The 18515-nt window shown below is 35.8% G+C and overlaps 1 protein-coding gene across 4 annotated transcripts in view; it reads left to right on the top strand.

The window, feature by feature from the left end:
* UNC13C (unc-13 homolog C) overlaps nt 1–18515 on the top strand; it is a 138591-nt gene that overhangs the window by 43250 nt on the left and 76826 nt on the right. For all 4 annotated transcript variants that reach the window (XM_085070669.1, XM_085070670.1, XM_085070671.1 and 1 more), the window contains exons 7-12: nt 1719–1938; nt 5900–6127; nt 8038–8179; nt 14881–15050; nt 16125–16240; nt 17622–17785. In XM_085070669.1, the coding sequence (XP_084926795.1) occupies nt 1719–1938; nt 5900–6127; nt 8038–8179; nt 14881–15050; nt 16125–16240; nt 17622–17785 (1040 nt within the window). The remainder of the gene's footprint in view (nt 1–1718; nt 1939–5899; nt 6128–8037; nt 8180–14880; nt 15051–16124; nt 16241–17621; nt 17786–18515) is intronic.

Genomic DNA, 18515 nt, shown 5'->3' on the forward strand with positions numbered 1-18515 from the left:
GCTGCTATATCGGGTTTTTTTCTTGGTTCAGTTCCACAGTGTTCTCAGAAGTGCTAAAATCAAATGTCCATGAAATGTCTCACCATATATCTTTGGCCAGGCTTCACAGAATGGACTTTGTTTTCAGCAGTAACTGTTCATTTCAATAAGAGCTGTTGCAGTCTAAGCTACTTAACATTTGGTTTTGTTAGTTTTAGTGCTTGACCCTGTGAATCAGTGGATTTAGGGCTACATGGTAATGGTTTTCCCATGGTAGCAAAAGTCTTTGAATTGATGACTCTGTGCAAAATTATACAGATACCCACAAAAAAAGTTATTTTTATTGGGCAATTTGTTATTTGTAGAATATTTCAGACGTCTGAGTAGAGATGCAGGTATGTAAAATCAAGAATGTGTCAGCATATTTTTAGACAGGTTAATATCTTGCATTTGGCATGTATTTACCGAGCTGAATATTAAAGGTAAGGGAGTGTTCACAAATGCCTAACCAAATAAGTTTGCCTTGCTTCCTATGCTATCAGAACTGTGGCAGTGTAGTTAAAGCACAAATAGACAAATCCCAAAATCTTGTTCCCCAGTTTGCTACAGCTGTATAGCCAGCATTAGAGCTACACTGCATTATATCCACACCAGAGGAAGACATGGTAGGATAGACAGACTTTCAGAAATATACCATGGTGATACCTTTTTTATATGGTTTCTTCTGTCCAAAACAATTATTTATTTACAAGGGAATGGGTCTAGAACTTCTGATGCATTCATGGCATTCATAGGTGCATTTCATGAACACCCACCCCCTGAAAAAAACACAACCTAAGTTCATATTTTTTTGTGATGCCAAGTGCTGCCTTCAGGCTGCTGATTTCTTCTTATTCCCAACAAATTGCCTGGACCTAGAAGATCTGTGTGCCTGAAAAAAAGTCAAATAAACAAACTGGATCATTGTGCCCATGTAAGCCAAGGTTTCATATACAAAACTGCAGGGACTGCTTTGTTTTCACCCTATTAAGCACTAAGGAGCTGAGATTGAGGTTGTTGCAGTACTAATCAGTGAACAGCCAATAACTCTTCTTGTGGCAGAACTAGTCATGGGACTTAAGCCAAAAGAGTCCAAGAAATGGGTTTGGATTTTTGAGAGTATGGATCATTCTTGTCTATAGTAAAAAGCAACTTGATGTTTAAAAAGGAAGCAATGATACAGAATGCTATTATAGGAATGTAGATAAAATGGAACCCTAAAATTGGCTTGCTGTTATTTGATGAGATTGTATAGGCAGTAAGTATCAAAGGATAGTGCTGTATATAATCAAAAGGCATTTTGCACAATGTGTCTGAGTTCCTATAGGAAGTATTTAAATATTCAGAATTAATTTTAGGTAGCTACTTAAAATGTCCCAATGAATGTAATGCTGATGGTTTTTTTTTTTTTTTTGTGCCTCAAAATATAAAAACATATATATGAGACTTGGAGTTAATTGAGTAGCTTGTTTACAACTTAACTCTGCTGTTTGTGTAATCAGACAAAAGTAATCAGGAGTTCTTTTGTATTCAAAGTGTAGAGCTCAATGAGTAAATCAGTATTTTGCTAATTAGTTCCTATTTCTATATTTATTCTGATATTTGTAATATTTTAAGTATAACTGACATATAGTTTAGAAACAGTTTACTTCTGTTAAACAATACAACTGAAGGGGTTTTTTTTTTTCCTTACCCAACAGAAAATACATGTCTTCAAGAAGACACTGCAGGCTTTGATCTATCCAATATCATCAACTACTCCTCATAACTTTGAAGTTTGGACAGCCACAACTCCCACATACTGTTATGAATGTGAAGGCCTCCTTTGGGGCATAGCCAGACAAGGCATGAGATGCACTGAATGTGGTGTCAAATGCCATGAGAAGTGCCAAGACCTCCTAAATGCTGACTGCTTGCAGAGTAAGTATTTACTGACAGCTAAAGTGCTGCTTTAATTCACACCTTTTGATTTTGTGTGTATGCTCAGCTATGTCCTGAATTGAAGGACCAGATCACCCAAAATCAGTGAAGTGTTGATGCTCATAAGTTGAGAAGCTAGCCAGAAACTTTATAGAATACCTACTGTTAATTTTGCCTTTGTTCTTTAAACCTGTCAAATGCTGCTGGACATTTACAAAATAATGCTTGGTAAAATCTGTGAGTTATTTATTTTCCACTACCTATGGCAATATACAGAGCAGTTAATTACTTGACTTAAACTCTCTTTGTTTTATTTAACTCAAAATGCAAAAAATGTCAAAGGACAGTAAGTAGGATCTTGTCCCTTCAAAATACCAAACCATGTATGTGTAAGGGGGGAAAAATTTAGTCAGTAAGCTGTTTGGCACTAGAATTAAGGCAAAACAACCTTTTCTTTGCTTTTTCTTTGCCCAGCTTCGTTCCAGCCACCATGCATTCTCCTGTGAAAATGTATCAGGTGTATTTAAACCGTGCTTAAATTACAGCACAGTTATTACACAAGATTCTAAGTAACAGAAAATCAAGACCTGCATATTTTCTGATATTCTGAGTTTGGAATGGAATGGGCTTTCATTACTCTGGAGTTGCTCAACACTTTTCACTGTTGATATGTTCCAGAGCTCCTACATGTAGGAAAACTACATAGGTATTTCACTCAGTTCTTCCTTCTTACTGTGTTCTCTGTGTGAGGAGCTGTCACAAAGGATGGATGCTCAAGGTTCATACTGTCCAGAAACTAATTAAAATTTCCCAGAGAAATTGACCCCATGGAGGATAAATCAGTGATGAATTTCTAAATCAAACTTCATAACTGTGCTTAATTGTGATTCTGTGCTGTGGTTGAAACTGTGCTGTTGTCCCCTGGCCCATGTAACCAGCCCAAAAAAAAAACCCAAACCGTAAGAAGTGTTTCAGAGCCCCATTATGCTTTTGATGAGTTTTTACAGATAAATATGAATGATAAGTCTGAGAGCATGCAAAAAATAAATAGGGTTGGCAGTTGTCTGTTGTGTGAACAGTTTAAAAACATGAGCAACTGAGTCTTGAAAGAGCAAAACCTCTAGAAGGCAAATTGCAGATAAAATATTTAACATGCCTAAAGGATCCCACTCTTCTCATTAGTATGCAAATGTTTCTGAGCATCCTGTCACATTTTTTGCAACAGATTAATTGTTCAGTGTTCATACTATACTACTTTGAAAGTGAAGTTCATGATCTTTGTTTTCCATTGAAAAAATGAATTGACCAAATAGCTAAATTTTTGGTTTTGAGAATGCTGATGCTAACAGTGTCATAAAGTGAAATGTAGTTATTTTTAATATAGGCATCCTTTTACCCAGCTCATAATCACTAGGATATATTGGCCTCCAAACTTCTGTGATTTATTTTTTTAAATATATAATGATTGCTAATGTGGACTGTAGAAATGAATCCACATCTCAAGATCTTTAGGGTCAATATACAAACTTGTTCTAAATTAGATTTAGAAAAAAACCCAGTGATACCTTCATTAGATCTCTCATCTTCAATAAGATATCTCTTTCTACTACTAGGTGCAATATTAAATTAGAATTGATTTCAATCATGTTGAGTTTGTATCAGTCCTTAGGGTGAAAGGAGCTTGTTAACTTCCTGGGCAATGTAAGTTACACTATTGTCTTAATTAGTTTGATCAATACTCCATGAAAAGAGTTGTTGATAGATAGCAATAGAGATTTTCAGCAGTAGAGGATGTAAAAATAGTTGCAATAAACAAGTTACTATAAAGAGAAAGATATTTACTTGAAGTATTTTAACACATATTTCAAGTTTTATCTGTGCTATGTCAAAAATCAGTAAAGTTTCTAATAGGAGTATGTTATTGCCATTCCAATTGTCTCCGTGGTTTATCATTCAGTTGTGCTGTTGCATTTCTGCTTTTTAAGGAAGGGAAGAAAATAAAATGAAAAAGAGTTCTCTCCTGCATCTTCTAAGAATGTCTAGAAAATGTCTCTAAAACCTGTCATGCTCTCCAGGCAGCTCAGCATCATCTTTTGTAATAAAATCACTGGAGAATTTTTTAGCTGGTATTTTGTTTCATGGTAGCACATAATTCTATTTCTACTAATTCCTAAATTTTCAGTCTGGAAAATCTTTAATTACTAGAATTTTGATCTTCCACATTCAAAAAGATTAGGTACTCTGGCCAAGAGATTTTCATGATTTAGTAGCCACAGAAAACACCTTGAAGAAGCCATATAATTCAGCCTTTTGGCAGTCTGGGGTCACTAGCATGTGGTATCTCAACCCACACTTTTCCAATCTTATAACATTATGCTTTCCCACTTTACATCTCTATATGTAGATATGTGTTCTCTTCCAATTTGCTAAGAAACCTTCAGACACCTTATAAACTGAAGAAAACAAAGCATGTAATATTTGGTTTGTAGGACTTCACTGAAGTCTTATGCTGAAAGATGACCCTTTCCAGCTCTATAGATGAATTGATAATTTCTTCTTTAGCCATTGTAAGCTGAGTGCCTCAACAAAAACTCCTTCAAAAGAACATATTGGTGTTTGATGGTATTGTAAAGAAGGAACTCTGCATTTCTTCAGTATTTAAATATCTGAATTATAATTGCATAGCAAATTGTTCAACATTATTTTGTTTTAATTTTTCTATCCCTTTAAAAGGAACGATAATACTTTAATCCTCCCAGGAGCTAGTTGGATGGTGTTTTCACAACTTTTTGGAAGAGTGAAGTACTTACTGCTGCTAATGATAATGAAGATTCTGATATTCAGTGCCATAAGCCTTTGAGTGCTGTTTAACAACATGAGCCAAAATTCAGCAATGCCTACAGCAAGTGGCAGTGTGTCTTTGATTATAGAACTTTTAGTATTCTTTTATCTTGCTTTATATGTTAATCTCGTCAAGAGCTGAAATAGCCTCTTTAGCACTGCAGGAATTTAAATTTTTGCTTCCTACATTTGTAATATCATTCTGATCATACAAGTCTGATATTTCCTCACACCCAACTGCAAGCTTGATATTTTTGGTTTTTTCCAAGAGTATATTGTAGAGACATTGATCAGAAACCTTTTCCTCTGACAGACAAAGGACATTTTATAAGGTGAACTTCTCTTTGTTTTTTAAAGGGCTTCTGAGATTAGTTACAATTGTTAGAGAGGGAAGTCTCTCCAGAGCACTTCTGAAAAGAGCTGTGAATAAAATCTGCAACAACTTGGTCTCCTTGAAATCTCTTTTTTTTTTTTTTTTTATTTTATTTAAAGCAATAAACATTGTAGTGGTTTTGATGTCCCAAACGAATTACCTGAGTATTTTCTGCCTGACACGCCACCACAAGTTAACACAGTCTTCTTGCATAGATAATATCCCTTGATCTCTTCTACCATCCTCATACTTACTGAAATTATCAGTAATGACCATTTTGCTGGACAGAAAAAGGGAACAGAAAAAAGGGAACCTTTCTGTTCCGTACCTGTGATACTTTATTTTGCTGGATGGGCTCTCTTTTCCTCTCTTTTCCTTTCTTTTCTTTTTCACCCTAGCACAGGTGTGGTGTCTAGTGACTGAGTTTTGAGATCACAAATTTGTGCCTACTGCTCAGTTCACATACTGAGATGTTTTCACAGTACTGATTGGTACTGAATATTATTGAATCAATAAATATTTTTAGGTGTAACACATAACACTGATGGAAGCTGAATATTAACCCCTTGTGTTAAACTAAATCAACTGATAATTTTAGATATTATGAAGAATAAATATGAGGTATTATTCGACAAAACAAAGATCTCGTTCAAGTACTGCAGTATCATGAGTTTAATGGAGACCCTAGAGGGGAAAAAGAACAAAGTTAATTTTCAATAACAATGGTGACCTTTTCTCTCATTTCAGGAGCAGCTGAGAAAAGTTCCAAACATGGTGCAGAAGACAAAACACAGAATATTATTAGTGCTATGAAGGAAAGAATGAAGATTAGAGAGAAAAATAGACCAGAGGTGTTTGAAGTGATCCAGGAAATGTTTAATATTTCTAAAGAAGATTTTGTGCAATATACAAAAGCAGCAAAACAAAGTGTTTTGGATGGAACATCCAAATGGTCAGCAAAAATAACCATCACAGGTAATTTTCTGTTGTTCCAAGAGCTCTTTATTTCCTATTCCCCTGGATCAGGAACAAGACTTTTATAAGTAGTGCTGGACTGTGTGTCCGATTGCATACTTGGTGCATCAACTAACAGTTGAATTTATAGAGTGCCAGCCACTAGAGTTGAGTTTCAAGTTGCCAAAACTACTTTATATTCTACTGGTCTAGGAAGGAAGACAAGGAAAAATGTTCTGTCTCCTCTAAATCCTACCAATAGCTCCTGTGCGGATAATGAGCTTTTTGCCACCAACTGTAAGAGTTAAAGTTCACAAAAAAGGGTTTGAGTGACTAAAAAACACTTGAGCTTGCAATTCCAGATCCCATTGGTTTGAACCTCATTATGCATTCATGTTGCTTGACTAAGGGTGTGTTTCATTTCAGTGATGCTGATGTTGCATAATGCTGCTCACCCAGAACATACTCCAGATGGCTTCCAATTGCATTAGCCTGGTTCTTCATAAAGATTTCCAGCTCCTCTGACTTTAACACTGCAGTTTTTGAATTAAAACCTCAGCATAAATGGAGGCTATTCTGAAGGTTGAGGGGTGGTGCATGAAACTCAAAAGAATAATTGTGGAATTTTGGGACTGTCACCGAGCACTAGGGACATATTTAATTCATATGTTTATTCTTAGTTCTACCTCTGAAGGAATACTGAAAGCTGGCTTGTGTTCAGGCCAGTCTAATACATACAGTTTAACAATCCTTGAAGACTTTTTCTACGCTGTCACTTAATTCTACTGCATAAATAGGAGAAGGATGCTTCTTTCCCTTCTAAAAGTTTCCCTGTGGATTTAGAGTGAATGGGGAAGACAAAATAAGATAGTTCATTCCTAAGAGGTTTTTCAGAAATTGAATGTGTCAAAGAATAGCAGAATTTTACTTCTTTCACTGAAGTCAGCACATACAACTGAACCCACACCAAGAGCTGATCTGCTGAGCAAGGTGCCTTTTTTAGGTAATCATTTTTATGAGCACACCAAGGGAGCTTCATTATCCAAAATGATTGACATTAGAGAATGTTAACTAAATGTTACCACTGAGATGATATTTAAATAAGATGTGCAAAGTAAGAAAACCAAGTGCTGCTGAATGGTAAGAGCCAGAGCAAGTGTTACAGCTGCAGTTCTCTGGCTTTGTTAGGCTGCTCTTTGACAGATCTGCTTCTCTAGAGATTTCCACTTCTATGAACTATGATGGAAAATCAAATTATATGTATTTATATTTGCCGCTAAATTCATATCCATTAACTATACACCCACATTAACTGTCGGAAAGGATAGCAAATATGTAAACAGTTGATGATAGTTGATCTGAACTGTCACCCTTTCTGTGATAGCATAGAAAGTACTCTAAAAATCATGGTTCATCTCTTAGGAGAGCAAATGACAAATGACAGCCATGCCCCTCATGTTTAGTTTCATAATCCACAGGGCAGATTTTTTAATATTTTTGGAGGTTTTACTTTGGTAATGTTAGTTTGGATCTCTGGAGAAATTCTTTATTTATTTATTGGGGGATAAGGAGGTTTAGGGAATTATCAGGCTCAAGACAGGCTATTCTATTTTTTGCCATTCTGATTAAACCAAAGTTTGAGAGAAATATTTGAATTATGCGTGAAAAGTATTTGTTTGGTGCTCAATTGTGAATCTTTATATGTATTACTCTATTAAACTGTATTTTAAAATTCTATACAGTCCAGAAAGGTAGTTAGACAAACCTTGTCAGTCTCCAGAGTTGCAGACATTGGGAAAATAATCCAGAAAGCTTTCCTTCACGAGCCCTCACTCTGAGGGTTTTGTTTCCTGATGCTGTTGTCATTCGCATTTACTTCTTGGCAATAAAGGCTATGAGAGCTAAAGCACATTTCTCTCCTTTTGTTGCAGTTCTTTGTGCTCAGGGCTTACAGGCAAAGGACAAAACTGGCTCAAGTGACCCATATGTTACTGTGCAAGTTGGCAAAAACAAGAGAAGAACAAAAACTATTTTTGGAAACTTGAATCCAGTATGGGATGAAAAATTCTATTTGTAAGTATAGAAAATACTGTTGATTTTGCTTTTTTTGGTCTACATTTAGGTGATATAACACTACCAAATGAAATATTGGCTTAATTTGAAAATATGTTTTGTCTGTGCTATGCTTATTCATAGCATTATGAAATTAGCAAGTTCTGAATGGAGAAAGCACCAAAGTTTATTGTGGCTTTATCTAATAGTGATCATGTAGCTCATAATTAAGTCTTTTTGGGTATCTGTTGGTGGTGTCTACTTATTCTAATTTTTTAGGGAACTTAAGTAACAGTTTTCATTATTCAACCTTACATACCAAGCACTAGCAGTTGAAATACTTTCCTATGTGCCAGATACTGGCCATGCAAGGTAAATGTATTTTTATTTGGCACTGTGATTCTCCGAGGTGTAACTGGGGGATTTGGGAGTAACTGGTGTGCTCCAGGCTCAGGGCTGGTGTGTTTGTAATGTCCATGCTTTTAGAGACTGAGTGTTGTCCAAAAGTCTGATGTGGAGAGCATTGTTTAGTTTATTCTCATATTCCTTTCCTCCTATAAAAAGGGCATAAGTTGTCACTATTCCTATCTATGCAAACTGTAGAAACAATTTCTGTCAGGCATTTGAAATAGAGCCCTGTTTTCTTCGAGAAGGTGCAATGTCAAAACATGACAGGTTACCTTCTTATTACGTAGCACTTCCCTGGTTTTTGACCAAAATCTGCTGCCTTATTGAGGAGGAGGTTATTGTTTCAGTAGTTTTGCTCCAAGATGCTGCTTCTGTTTGTCTGGAAAAGGTACTAGGGAATCCAGCTGTATTAAACAATGTGTGCCCATTCCTTTCGGTTTCAAAGGCTTGTATTAGAAGTCATTAGTTAGTTCAGAGAAAACAGAAATTTGAAACTTTTTATGAGCTTCTTCTGTACAGAAGGTGTTTTCTTTTTGAGTTAATTGGGTAACTCTGGTAACAGTTGAAGTGTCATACCTCACTGAATGACTTTGAGTGAGCAAAAGTAGGAGATTAATTGCTTTCTTACGTTTAATTGTAGGAGTTGTGTAATGTCAAAAATTGGATGAGCAATTCAGCAAATTTGGTAGGAAGCTTTAAATATATTTTCTCAAATATGTGAGCAGGGCTACAATAAAATCCCTATAAACTTTTAAATATTCTGTATTTTTTTTCTCCCAGCACTATCATCTGCTGCCCTAGCAATAGCATTTACAACCCACCCCAAACTTTACTATAGCATGAACCTCCTGAGTAACTGCTTTGAACTGAATGCATTTTCCAACATTTTTGTAGCACTTTTGCTTTCTAAAAGAATCTCCCTGACTTATTTAATGCTTTGGATTTTAACTGAAAGTATATGAGAATTTCTAAATTGTATTAAATAGAATACAATTTTTTAGCCACAAGATTAAATCTACAGTAAATCAATACAATTGTTTAATTGACTCAGGAAGTATTATTTAAATTAGGCTCTATTAGTGATATTTGATATTCCTGTTTAAAATCTAATATTAATCATCATTATAACTTTTAAATCATAAAGTAGGAAATATATAAGAAATAAGATGTCTCAAAATCTTACAAGCTTATACTGATTATTATACCAAAACATTCATTTAAATCTTCCCATCTGCTCCAAAACAAGGGCTTGGAAAAAACATTGGCTCCCCACTGTGCTTTTGCTCTGTCATAGCACATGGAGTGAGGGCAGTGTTCTAGTTCTTAGAACCACAAATAACCCAGATATGATTGTATGATAACAGTAAGGGAATGTTTCTAACAAAATCTGGTGTGACCCTCTGAGAAATGACCCTGGGATACTGGCATAGGTTTTAGCATGGGACCTCATAAACCGTAACTAAAATAGAGCCTTTTGGTGCACAAGGTAGAGAAGTAAATAGGCCAGCAGATGTTCATTTAATGAATGCCATATAGGTGCTAAGGGCTTTCATCCTTTCTACTAGTATTATTAGAGATGAGATAGCAGAGAAGTTTTGGGTTTTTTTCACTAAAACATTGGTGATAGAGTTTTTTTCAGTGGAGCAAAGGAATAGTCCTGCAGCTGTCACCTTCCCTTTCTGGTTGAGTGTGGCATCTGATACGGGAAAAAGGACTGCATTTTCATACTTTTAGTTACAGGAAGATATATATATATATGCTGTATAGTTTTCAGCTTTGTAGAAACCTGTAAATTGATACACTACAATAAAACTCTACTCTTGTTCTTTCCTTGACTATTTTCAGTAGTTGATTACTGAAATACAGAAATCTGCTGTTTCTGACAGTGCTGCCTAGCAAGCACTGTCAGAAACTAGCAGCTGGCTTTGCAGATATCACAGTTCCTCTGACCATTCATAAACGCCTCAGATCTAACTGTATAATACAGAAGTCTTTCAAATAACTGCATGATTATTTTCCATTATTTATTCTTTCTATTTTGGCTGTCACTAAGCCAGCATAAGGGCTCTAATAAATATGTTCATTGGATATATATTGCTACCTTCAGTGCATGAAAATATTTGCTCAAGCTGATTTCAGTCATCTAGCTGTGGCTGCTCTTTCCTTAGAATTCAAGTGTAGCACTCACACACTATTTATTCCAAAATAAATTATTAGTGGATCCATTCAAAGCAGTATTTACTATAAGTGGCCAAGGGGACTTCACCAAAGTCCCTTTCTACTGCTATGTTATACTTTCTTGATCAGCTGAACTGACTTCTAAAAAATATGGTCTTCGCTGTACCTGAAGATAACATGATTGGTTAGCTGTTGAAATAGTGCTTCAGTTTCCAGTGATATTTAAACACAATTTTGCAAGAATTGTTGAAATAGCTCAAGGATTGTCTCATAAGCAAGAGCATGTAACATAGAATTATTTTACATAAAACCAGTTGAATAATAAAACCTGCACATTAGTTTACTAAATCCATCTATTCTAAACATTCTTCAATAATCAGCCAAGTTTCTGAGACACATCCTGGTAATTAAAATAACTGTATCTCACAGCCTCAGCCCAAATCAAGTGCAGAACACCTTTAAGAAACAATTTGAATGATAAATTGTTTGTTCACTGGTAATGTTTTTCAGTTTTATAGTACAGCATGCTTGGTCTGAGTCTTTTTTTCAAACTGCTGTCAATCCAGATTAATTTTATACAACTCTCTTTTTGTTATGACAGAGTAAAATAATGCAAGAAAAAGCATAATTAGTCTCATTCTACTTTATCAGAAAGCATGGCCCGTGACAACACTGCTAAAGAATTGGGACTGGCCAGACTAGAGAAGAGACAAGTAGTGGAGGTAAGGATGTCTTTAAACACATCCTTTCTCCTGCAGAGAGGAATCATCTGTTTTCCATGCTTACTGTTATAGTAGAACAAGAAGTAATAGTCCCAAATTCCATTTAGAGAGGTTTAAATCAGACTTCAGAAAAAGTGGGGCTAATGAAGTTCTGGAATAGATTTCCCAAGAGACCATGGAACTATCTCTGAACACCTAAGAACAAAGACTTCTCATGGCAGTGGTGTGGATCTGGTTCTGGCTTGCAGAAATGGCAATAATAATAAACATGAGGGTAATAATAACAATAAATTGCTTCCTGAACTTACTGAAGGTAGCAGAGTATCACCTAGTTGTCATTTTAACACTGGGTGCAGATCTCTTAGGGGAGATGTGCAATCAGGTCATGCTAGTGCATCTAATATTAAATCTACCTTGGGGTGCTATTGTAAAGATACTTTATTATTTCTATTTTATTACTCTAGCCATTAGAGTAAGACAGAACTCTTGTGAGGATTATTTCAGGTCTGTCTGTCATTCTGGAAATGCAGAAGTAATGTAATATCACCAGATTGTTGGTAAATTATTAAAACTGTCTCTTCTATCATGCATCTCTGGATATACTGCAACTTTTCTTGTTTTCAGAAGCATCAGTACCTTCCTTCTCTGTGTGCTAGAGAACAATTCACTTCTCATCTCCTGTATTACACTTTTGTGAATTCTTTTACTGAGCATTTAAAGCAGAGTGGCTTTATATAAAAGATGAGCACTGAAAATAGCATATTGTTTGGCCTTTAATTCCCTGGGCTGATTTTCCTGGAGTAAACAGAAGTAGGAATCCCACCCAAAGCCTCTGCACAGACATTACCAGTGACTAAAGCAGAATGTGAATGTCATTATATAAGGCTGTTTCTGAGGGTCTGAGCAGGTAAGTAGAATCATTCAGAGACAGCTCTGTAACTTTAACAGTGACTCTCCCTGCAGTCACACTGCCACAGGGTAGGCTGGGAGAAATATGTGTTCATCCACACAGTTCTTGAAACAAATCCATGCTATTTTTGTGGTCTTGAACAGGAACTTTACAAATGTAACAGAGCTGACTCAGTGCTTAAGTTTCTGCACTGAGATGAACATGAGTTAACATATTGGTTGTGATGGGTCTCACCATGTTGAATCCAACCTAAGATAAAAAGATGTTGAAGACAGCTGAGGTTATCAGGGAATAGTACAGTCATTCTGACCATCTGAATAAATACTTCTTAATCAGCTAAGTGTATATCAGAGGCAAATTCATGTTGTCTCAGGAGAATAAAAAATAGGGTGTTTGTGCTGAAGTACACAATGACTTTTTATATGCAGCATCTGCCTGAAAAGCAAGCAGGAATAAGATTTCTATTAAAGGCACAGGTATGGTAATGAGGGTCACATAAATACCTCAGCAGTGATAGATCTCCCTGTCACTGTAGAAATCCCCTGTCAAATATTTCTGTTGGGTGCACAGTTAAATGCAATTCAGGGCTCTAGCTATGTTAAGCAGTAACTCAGAGCTACATTTCAGGAAAATTAAATGGTTTCTGTGTTTAGCCTAGTTTCTTAAGGCAGGGTTGTTTATGTGACCCATCTGTATCTTCCTATATTTTATATGTCCTTGCCAATAGCTTTTGAATTTTGTGATCAGTCAGAGAAATTTCACAGATTGCCTCGTAATATGTCTGTCATGTTCTATGAAAATATGTGGTCAGAGAAAGATGAGATCCTAACAGTTTCCTTAGTATGAGCTCACCCCACAACATACACCAGGAGCACACATGAAGGGGTAATTTCTGAAAACCCCAGCTATGGGAGACAATTCACTAGGTGATTGTGGTTTCTTGGATGTCAGGGAAGCCTGTCATAAGACAAAAGAAAACTGTGCTTTATTAGTTTTGCTAATCACAGAACAATGTGCATTTTAATTACCAGAATTATCTACAAAGTTAAAATCTGGAATAAAGGCAGACACAAGGATTTCTGTGATGCTGAATGATGTCACAGTTTGGCAGAGGAAAAGCTGTGCATGCCATTTTTAGTGTCTGATTTGCCTTGACAGTAATAATACCATTTACAGCACTTTATACTTCCAAAGCCCATTACCACCACTAATTAATTCTTAGAATACCCCTGAGGGGTGCTGGTTGGAAGATAAGTTGGAGTATTACTGTTTTAACACTGGAAACCCTGAGACAGATCATTGAGCACTGATAGTGCTTGGAATAAAATTCAAGTAAAAACTCTTAATTAAGTGTCAAACTAAGGCCCTGCTGAAGATGAAAATTTGCTGCAGCACTTTAAAGTAATATTTAAAGATAAACAAAGATATGCAATATTTAAAATATTTCTGTAGTGTTAGTGAATGGATATTAAAAAACATACTTAGTATGGTTGTTCGAGTATGGCATGGATTTACTGGTGCCAGGACTGTACTAGTCAAATGTCAGCAGAAAGCTTTTCACTAACACAAACCTCTGTAGTCAGTGTTGGGATATTCCAATCAAGTCATCAAAAGCAATCATTGACAAATAGTAAACAGTCCTCATTGTACCTTATAGGAATAAGCAGTAATAGAGCTTCTTTTCCATTTCTGTGCAAATACATGCAGGGTGCAGCTGGGAGTAAAAAAATTTTTCCACTTTGTACTCTGCAGATTGCAAGTGAAGCCACCTCCTTCCCTCATACATCCAGCAGTTTCTCAAATCCACTCAGCCCAGGAGGGGTTAGTAAGCCACTTAAATTCACAAGAAATTTTTTAGAACGTGGCCTGGTCCCTACTCTTTCTCCTTACCAGGGAATGGAGGTCTTGAAGAACATTAATGTATGTTTCAAAGAAAGCAGCTACTTATTTTCCTAGGTTTTTTTGATTGCCTTTCTTTTCTTGCTGAGATGAGTGTGCATACTTCTTGGTTTTTAACAAAAGTTTCTTGACACACACTGGAAATATTATTTTCATGGGGTTTTTTTTTCTCGTGTCTTTTATTATTCCAGACTACTACTTTGGTAGTTTACTGTATGTACTACATAGCATTCCTAAATAAACCTGACTTAACTATCCTGAGATACTTCTTTAATTTAAAATGCATACTTCTTGATGCTGTTATTTACTAATAATTTTATTGAGAAGTTCTTGACATTCCTAAATACAATTTCTATGTATACGTAATTCAATCAAGTTATTCTCTTTACATATATAGTAATTCTCATATATGTAGTAATTGTAGTTTTGTCCCTGACAATGTGGGATGGCCTTTTATTCCTCTGGATGTTGCAGGTTGGTTGTGCTTTGACATTTGATGCATTTAAGCAAGTGTGTGGAAATCAAGGTTAATGAACTAGACAGCAGTACAGAGTTATATAATTTATATATCACTCACATTTTGTGTTTTATTTTTTGTTTTCCAGTGAATGTCATAACTCTACAGATAGAATAAAAGTGAGAGTATGGGATGAAGATGATGATATCAAATCTAGAGTAAAACAGCATTTCAAAAAGGAATCAGATGACTTCCTTGGGCAAACAATCATTGAAGTAAGAACACTGAGTGGAGAAATGGATGTATGGTATAATTTAGGTATGATTCTTACTGATTTTTTTTAAACTAATTTAGGTAGAATCTTACTGTCTTTAACTTTGGGACTTCAAAATATATAGATTTGGTACCAATAGGTAATGTAAAGTATTAAACATGACAAGTTGATTTGAAAATGAAAGATACAACCCCCAATTCCCATCCCCCTGTCCCACTGGTAGGGAGCTGTGGCTAGCACAGGTTTTTCCCATGAGAAATTTTCTTGTGTTTTATAAATAAAGATAAAGTTTGGATGTTGTTGGAACAGTGTCCCAGAACTTGGACAGTGCAGGCCTGGCCAATCAGGCCTGGGGGAAGGCTTCTGACTGACCAATCTGGGTGACTTGAGAACTCTATATATGTGATGAAATCAAAACAATAAAGGTCATTCCTTCTTGCCACTGAGAACTGATGCCTTCATTACTCTGCTAGCTGCTCAACAGCGACAGGGAGCAGGTAGAGAAAATCAGCAGTGAAGTAAACTTGTGAAGAAGGGAGAGGTTGAGGGGAAGGTGTGTTTTAGGATTTGGGTTTATTTTTCATTGCTAACAAATTAATCCCCCAAGATGAGTCTGGTTTTGCCCATGGAAGTAATTGGTGAGTGATCTCTCCTCTGTCCTTCTCTCAACCCATGAGTTTTTCATTAGATTTTCTGTCCCCTGTCCAGCAGAGGAAGGGAAATGGTAGAGCAGCTTTGATGGGTGCCTACCAGGATTAACCCATCACACTCATAGTCCAGGTTGTTGCTAAAGTCATCATAACTAAAGGAAAATTATTAGTACAGATATCAGGTAGAAAATTAAAGTCATTTCGGTTGAAAAGGGGGAAGTAGTAAATAAATTGCTGTAGAGCCTTGTTTGAATATGGGAGATAAAATCAGGAAAGATTATTTACTACATAGTGAGATATTATGTCTCATTGCCTGAACTATGTGTGAGGTACTAAAAAAGATTCTTGTTTTCCACAGTAGGACTTCTTGACTTTAAAAACATTAAACTAGAATGATTTATGCAAGCTTTTTATATGACATATATGTGTTCTTGGTAGTTACTAATGTATTATTTTTCCACTCTTCAGAAAAGCGAACAGATAAATCTGCTGTCTCTGGTGCCATTAGACTGAAAATCAATGTTGAAATCGAAGGAGAGGAGAAAGTTGCTCCCTATCATGTGCAGTACACCTGTCTACATGAGGTATGTTGGAGAAGCTACAGTACACTGTACAGAAATTACTATTCAGTTGTTGCATGGATAAGGAAGAAAGGCTACAGAATATTAGAACAGTGAAACAAATAACTGCTGCTGTTCTTCAGGACAAGTTTGTTTTAGATTTCCAGTTCTGTATTGCTGATGAAATGTCAAATTCAGAGGCAAAGGCAGAACAACGTAAGAGCAACAGATCATTCCTGCCAGGGGGAGTTAGAAAAAGAGGTTGAACCAGATAAACTCTCCCTGTACTGTTTTTTGATTTAGCACTTTGATGCTCCATATGTGATTGCTAACATCAAGAACATATAAACATTTGTATATATTACAGAAATATACTGTAAAGGATTTCTTTCCTTTTACAGTAATTCATATTTTGGAGAGAGTGAGAAAAAGTAGAAGCACAGACAGTATAAAATTTAATTTTGCTTTTGTCTAATTTGCTTTTGCCAACATTGAAAAAAATCATTACTGATAAATCAGAGTGTCTTCTGAAATATTTTCTCTGTAATTATTTCTCTTTGTAATAACTCTTCCCTCAAAAAGTGATCCTTGTAGAAATTTTATTCTGAAAATACAAGTAGTTTCTGAAAGCTGATAGCTAATATATGGCTGAAAGTTCACCACAGCATGTTGCCACAAAATCCTATTGTTTACCATTTGTAAAATCAGATATTCAGGGGATTTGTGCTGATAGATTTTGACCTAAAATTGCAAATGTTAGACCTATGAAGTAAATCACAACGTTCAAATGCTTTAAGATAATCCAAGAGCCAGTCTAATTAGCAAAACAAAGTATTTTGAAGTTTTGCCTTTGTTTAAAATCATTAAAAATAGAAAATAAAATTTGCTGTTCAGTTTGTGGATACATATGGAGCTAGGCAATCAGAGAAGCATTCTAAGCCATGAATGTCACATCCTAGCTTTGCTGCCAAGGTTACTAAAGCTAAATTTTATTGCACACCTTGCACAGCCTGAGAGGCACCTGCAGTATTTCTGTTAGCTCCCTGTAATTTAAGGACTTATTGAATTTGAAATTTATTGGTCACAGATCCAATTAAAGTTGAAACACTCTGTAATAAGCATTACAACATCACGATTTCATTCGTTAACAAGGGCATATAAAAGAGAAGTTTCCACACTTTTTTATGTTGCAGTCTTTCTGTGCCAGTTGACCGACAGGACTTTATGTCAAGGAGATACAATGTGCTGAATCACAAGTCTGCTGACTAGTTTGAGCCTGTTTCAGAAAAAGAAGCAATTAACAAAAGGACTAATAATTAATATGTTGATGACTATGTATAGCATATATTTTCAGAATGGTACTTAAAAGCCAAAATTTCCTATTGGAAACATTTCTTACCTTTAGAATCTCTTCCATTACTTGACGGAAGTTAAATCTAACGGTGTTGTGAAGATCCCTGAAGTGAAAGGCGATGAGGCCTGGAAGGTGTACTTTGATGATGCTGCACAAGAAATTGTGGATGAATTTGCAATGCGCTATGGAATTGAATATATTTACCAAGCTATGACGTGAGTATTATCATGGCTGGTTTTCTGCTTTTCTGTCACTAGAGTGTTTGAGGGAAGTAATGAATTTCAAGCCTTCGTTATTTCATTCACCATTTTTCTTCCGTTCCTGACTTAAAATTCCATTTTTGTCCATCTGATTTTCATTGAAGTGCTTCTTATCTGCAGTGGAATTATGATATGAACATTTTATAAGCTGTTACTGGTATTACTGCTAATGCATTCCTTAATCCTTGTGCTACTGCTGTATAGCAAGGTTCAGAAAGACTTGCCATGTTCCAGATGGGACTGGGATGGTAGAACAGGGTTTTGCAGTCTCTGTACCCTTTTCCTACAGAAATTATGGAACAGTGGCAATGGCTATAGTGAGCTTCCATAGTATATGTAAATAATTCATGTAAATAATTTTAAACAGTATTGAGACCTATTACTACATCGTCCATTCTGAAGTAGCTGACTGAACACCTCAGAACACAGCACCATGTAGCTCAGAGGCCTGGAGACATGAGAGATCCATCATGTATTCTCAATTTGTCCAGAAAGAGTTTTTCTGGTGAAAAGGACTGTATTCTGCTCCTACTGGAGCTGTAGGAAAGCAGGGGACTCCAAATGAGTCCTCTAAATGAAAAATACAGACTTTTTTCTTGTAGAAACCTGGTATTGTGTAGTTTTGAATCAGAACTTCTCTCATTTTTTTTAATCTCTTTACTTCCTAAAAAAAAGTCTTATAATA

Source organism: Lichenostomus cassidix, chromosome 10 (genome assembly GCF_008360975.1).
Source record: "Lichenostomus cassidix isolate B80296 chromosome 10, HeHo_3.0, whole genome shotgun sequence".
Classification (NCBI taxonomy): domain Eukaryota; kingdom Metazoa; phylum Chordata; class Aves; order Passeriformes; family Meliphagidae; genus Lichenostomus; species Lichenostomus cassidix.